This window comes from Atta cephalotes, assembly GCF_000143395.1.
Source record: "Atta cephalotes unplaced genomic scaffold scaffold00032, whole genome shotgun sequence".
NCBI lineage: Eukaryota > Metazoa > Arthropoda > Insecta > Hymenoptera > Formicidae > Atta > Atta cephalotes.
The window spans coordinates 1,790,124-1,796,320 of NW_012130096.1; the positions used below are offsets into that span (position 1 = coordinate 1,790,124).

The 6,197-nt window shown below is 33.5% G+C and overlaps 1 protein-coding gene across 1 annotated transcript in view; it reads left to right on the forward strand.

The window, feature by feature from the left end:
• The first annotated feature begins 5,437 nt into the window (after positions 1–5,437).
• Positions 5,438–6,197, forward strand: part of LOC105621142 (galactosylgalactosylxylosylprotein 3-beta-glucuronosyltransferase P-like) — a 3,620-nt gene continuing 2,860 nt past the window's right edge. Inside the window, exon 1 of the mRNA XM_012202613.1 lies at positions 5,438–5,632. Coding sequence (XP_012058003.1) covers positions 5,438–5,632 — 195 coding nt within the window. The remainder of the gene's footprint in view (positions 5,633–6,197) is intronic.

Genomic DNA, 6,197 nt, shown 5'->3' on the forward strand with positions numbered 1-6,197 from the left:
CATTATTTGTTCTTTTTTTTTGAAAAACAGATTTTTCCGAAAGTTGATTTTAACTATTATTTATTCTTTTTTAGCTCATACAGTTTTTGTCTGAAACATTTTTCATATAAATAATATTAAACAAAATATCTTTTAAAGCCATAAATATGAATACGTAACCGATGAAAGCCTTAAACAGTTAAATTGGACTTTTTTAGTACTTAAATAATTCTGTGTAAATTTATATTTATATATCTAATCCTGCAAATTGCGCATCAAATTTAATTTTCAATCTTAAAACGCAATCCTAACAAAACAGAATAGTAATATTATTAAATTAAATTGACAAGCAATTTAGTATATTGATGTTCATCTACACAAAAACGTATTATTATATTGCTAAGAAAATTGATTACTCGATTTATTTTTTTCTTTTAAGTAACAGCTATCTTTAACAAAAAATTTTTAAGGATATTCACAACCTGATCTTAATAATCATTTTTAAATCTATTGATAATTTTATTTGCGAGAAAAATATTACTTTAGCCGGAATTCGAAAAATATTACTTTATCTGAATTTTCTGGAATGTCTTCTTATATTTCTCTTTCCTGGAATTTTTCCATATCTTACATTTTTCAATATAAGTTAAATATTTCGATATTAGAAAATCGTACACCCCATATATGCGAGTCTGAAACATACACTTCGTTCGTTTTTACACACTGAAAAGTCTTATTGCATTGGAATTCTGATAGATATAAATCAAAAAATACAAATCAGCTTATAATTAAATCTATAATTAAATTAAATTCCAATCGAAGAAACAAGACATTTAATTATATTCGATAATCAGAATTCTAATTCATATAATTAGAGCTCGTTTCGTTTGTACTTCTTGTTAGTACAACCAGAATATTATTCTCAGTATGTAAGGAGGTTCAATAACATGAACGCATCACTGATTAAATTAAACGACAAATTGCCTCGTTGATCAATGCCGCACTGATGATAAACTGATTTAGGAACCAATGATCCTATTTAAATTATCTGACGATACGGTTAGTTAGTGCGAGTTGATCAACCATGAAATTCTCATGCAAACGAAGCATGGAAGCGAAGCAAAAAGAATGCTCGAACTCGAATGCTCGTTTCTCGCATTCTAATTAGTAATTTATATGACTCTCCGTGGCGCGATGATATCTGGCATATCCGATTGAAGCTCTGATTTCAAAAACTTGCGTCATAATACGAAATTTCTGGCGAATAAGAAACAGCCGTAGCAATTATTAATCAACCAATAACCGATCGAAAACAAAACGGAAACCGATCAATTAGAGCGAAATTTCTTGCGTGACGATTGTCGTTTGGATACTCGAAAAGAAATCGTTATAAGGCTGAATAAAATATGTAAAATAATATGTTCTATTTCCAATACAGCTGCATATTTAATTATTTTCCTCGTAATTCAATTATCATTTCAACGAAAGATCGTATATTGCGAACAGAGTAATTACCAACGACTATTTATTAAAATCAATAATAAACTGATATTAATTTTCAAAACTGTACATTACTCTTCTGGAAAATGATATGTGAATTTTGCGATAATATAATTCAAGATTTAAATTTAAAAATATTATGCACGGAAAGAATGATTTTTGCTGAAGCTCCAAAAATTTTGTTGGATCCGAAATTATTTTGTTAGACCGAAATTTTTAAGGACACTACTCAAACTGATTGCTAGAATGTTAAAATTATTTTCTGTAAATAAAAAGGTCTGTATCCCGCTAAATTTTTGATACTTCAACAAAATCGTTCTCTCTGTGGGACTATGATAAATACACAATGGCACTTCTTCTACAACTATGTAGATGGCACAATCGATGCTTTTACTGCGTACTACTTGTCACTTTGAGACCTTGTTGATACTTTACAATAGAAAAGTCTTTTAAAAACTTGACACATATTTTGAATGGATATCATTAATAGCAATGAAAAATTTTCACGCAGGTGACGGAAATTCAAATAACCGACTGAATAAATCCTGTGCATCAACGATATTGCGAATTTCATTTATACTGGACTATTCGTTCACAATTCGCGTCGATCAAACATTGTGTCGCTGTAAAATATATAATAGATGATAGTTTAAGAAATCTTATTGGCGCCTCATAATTTATGAAGGAAGCCACATTAAGCTGAATTAAACGCATTTGCCACGGTACTTAATTATGTCGATCGATCAGTGACAGATCGTCACTCCTTCCGCCATTTAAATCGAAATTTAACTGTTTGTTCTTTCCATCTAATTGCATGTCTAATATTTACCAATTCGATTTACCGTTTTACCACTGATTACGAAAGTCATTTTCTCGGTAACTCGCGTTTCTTTTGGCAAAGCTATCATTACGGTGATGGAAAGTCGTTTCACGTCGGTTACTCGAAATTTTCAGACAATCTGAAATCTTATCTTTTCTTATAGAAAATTGTCAGATAAATTTGAGAAGAGTAAGAAAGAAAGAAAACGAAGTGACATTTATATGATATAGATAGATTTTTAAATATCTCTTATCATTAATGTAAAAAAGAAGAAAATATTTCACGAAATCTATTTTCATCGAAATAAATATTCAATGCATTCCGACATTACTTCAACATTCCTAGAATAGTAGCAAGGAAGATTCTATTCAAGTTCTACAATAGAAATGTCAGAGTAATGTCGAAGTGCGACAAATAAAAGGCCAGATTGGTTTCACATTAATTGATTCTACAATCAGTAATGTCGTGATGTGAATCGATTCTTAATTAGCGAATTTCCACCATTCTTCGTCATTTTTATTTGCTGCTAAACACCGCGTTTTCCATTGCGCAAGATAAAAACGGTAGATCTTATCAGTGTTGGTTTTATTTTTTTCTGCTGCTGACGTCGCCAGGCGAGGCGAGAAAGAGCGCGTTTGTGACGGGCGATATAGGAGAGACGGCGTTAAATTCTTGGTGTCGTGTAATTTAGAGCGGTCGTCCTGCATATGACGTTGCTTACGTAAGAACGTTGCGATAGCGACGCGTTGAAAGTAAATTAGAAAAGGGAGCATTTTCGAGCTATGTCGTATTATGTTCAAAAGACTGTTATTATCAACTCTCAAAGAGTATACTTACTGCATTCTTTGTTTAACGAAGTGATGAATATAAGAATAGGACGGTAAAAAGAGAGAGAAATCAAATTTATATATTCAACACTATATATATTCAAGAAAGGATTGTGAAAAATAGTTTATAATTCTAATAAAATATTGAATTATTTGCATGAATTATGAACAATTATGAACATGCGCGTCAAGTATACTACTGCTGGAGATCTTGCTCATTTTTGATTTTATTTCTACATTTTTCTACTTGTTATCGATGTCCCTAAAAATTCCTTTTCAGTTTCCGCACCTCTCATTACGCTATCTATTGTATTTCGTTCACTTTAATATGTTGTTATACTTAATACATTTGTCATCCGTACTTTGTGTAATATATTATAATTGTGAGAAAAAAATTATTTCATACAACTGTTTTAAAGGATATCCAAAGGACGTCTACATTATAACATTATAAGGATGCCTTCAAGATGCCGCTCGGAGAACTGTATTCTATTGGATTTTTTAAATAAATTTAATAAATTTATATTCAATACTAAACAGAAAAGAATTCCCGATAGAAAGGATTCCCCGAAGAGTACTAAAGATAAGGATTAAACGAGTTACTCCTAACCCATTATCATACGTCGTAAACATTGTTGAACATCTATTATTTCTTCGCGCTAAAGAGGCTATAAAATCGCGAGGAGGCGATACGTCACGTCGGATGGAAGACAATAGTTATTAATGATAGACGCGGTTAATGCTGGCCGTTTGATACCGGGGAGAAGAAATAGTAGCAAGGCAATTGATGCACTTCTCTCTTTCTCGCGGAATACAAGTCCAAGCCGCGAGAGACGAGTTTTATTAGAATAGAAAGACAGGAAGGCTCTGGAAATTACGACGTTGCCTATGGGATTCCCCGGTTTCACGTGCATCCCGGGGGAATAGCCGCAAACACCCACGTATCTCACGTCTCGTTCGTTAAATAAATCTCGAACGTTATCGTCGCTCGTTAGCGACGGGCGACGGTCCTTCACTTTAAACGTCGCCTCGCTTTATCGCCAAAGTCCGCGGGATCCTGACGGATGTTCTTCCGGCGACCGCGCTATCGGCTTAGTCGCTACGCCTGCGCCCTCCTCCTCTTCTTCCTCCTCTTCTTCTTCTTCTTCCTCCCTCGCCACCCCCAAGCGAATCCGGGCCTTCGGGAAATGCCACATGACCCACGAAAATAATTAAACCTCGACGGAATCGTCCCTTCGATCGCACTGAGAATCGGCTCGGCCGGGAGCCGTTGCGCATGTTTGCCAAAAGCGGATCCGCGCGTCATATCATGGAATTATAATAATTAAATCCGCACGGACGGCCACAGTTAATCGTGATTATCGATACGCAGACGGTGATCCGAAGGTTCATTCACGCACGTCGAGAATTTTAATCAGTTCTAAATAGTGTATATATATATATATATATATATACTACTATATACACATATATGTATATTACAGCGGTTACATATCGTACTGCTCTAGATGTAAAAATCTCACGAGATATCCAAGAATTTACGACAGCTAATTACTTTTATGACAGGGCAAGAAGCAGTTGGCGATTCAGGAGAGGCAGAGGAAACGACGGAACAGCAGACACATGTAGCATTCGGGTGAGTGAGCATATCTTTGTTTCAACCTTCTGCACCCGGCGGGCTATTATGACAGCTCCGACGTTTTCCGCTGGAGATCACGCGAAAACGGGATCATCTGCGTGTCGAGCTTTTAATACGGACAGGCGGGAAATGCGTTCCAATGTAATATCAAGTTTTAATTCACGGACCTCTCCAACGGTTAATCTTCGCATTTCGTTTCGTTCGCCGTTAAATTTACATTTTATACGCGTAATAAAATTCGCATGATATATATTTATACAAGCTAATGCCCGGCAAATGAAGTGCTCCATCTCTACCAGAATGGGATTGAACTGTGAATCAGATTAAAATTGGAAACTCGGACTCAACTACAGACTCAACACAGTCCGTAGGAGATATGAGAATAGAACGCGAGAGAACTGCTTTCCGCCAAGCAGGAAAGTTGATGGAACAAGTTGAGATGTGGTACATTTTTAATCTATAATCCGATTCATCTTCCACTCCATTCTCCAAGTGAGATTAAAAACATTAAATACAGCTTAATGCGCGTTTTCAAATATTTAATCGAAAATCATCCATTTTCTTTTTTATCATGTCACACTTTATTAAAAATCACAATTAAGCAATATATTATTTTTTTCTCACTATTATTTCTGAACGTTCCTTTTTTTCGTAACCTCAGGCATCAGTATAATGAAGCCGTCCATGAAAATGGGAGTGATCGCCTTGATAGGGATCTTCGTAGTCTTTTATCAATATCTCCTATCCACCGGCATTACTTTCGATCAAGTAACGGTCTTCAATGCCGATACTTCCGCGAACGCTGCCGAGGATTTGCCAGTCGGTGAGGAGGATGATAGCGAAACCCCAAGGCTCGCCGAAGAAATGGTAAAAAATAATTATTAATATTTATTATACCATATACCGAAATTTATTTTATTAGAATGAAACCTATTTTACCAAAATATTTATTGAAGTAACAGGATCTTATAAGTTTTAAGTTTTTTTTCTAATTTTTTGTTGAGTCCAAAATTGGAAATTAGTAGTTACATTCAGTAGAGAGAACATTTCTATATTAAATATTAATAAAAAATATGAGACATTTTCAAATATTTATATATAGCTGTGAAGATTAAAAAAAAAGTAATATTAAAAAAAATAACATCACGTATTGAGTACATATACACTCAATATAAGGGTTGTTTCCCGCTTTTTCATAAAAAAAAGTGTTAGAAAAATGGAGAAATAATTCAATATTATTTTTATAAGATTATAAATTTATGAATATATTGACATGTTTATTGATATATAAGATATATATATATATATATATATATATATGTATATATATATATATATATATATATATATATACTACACACAACTAAATAATTAATTACTAACAACGTAAGTACGTTATTTATTTATTTAATTTATTTACTATATAAGTTAA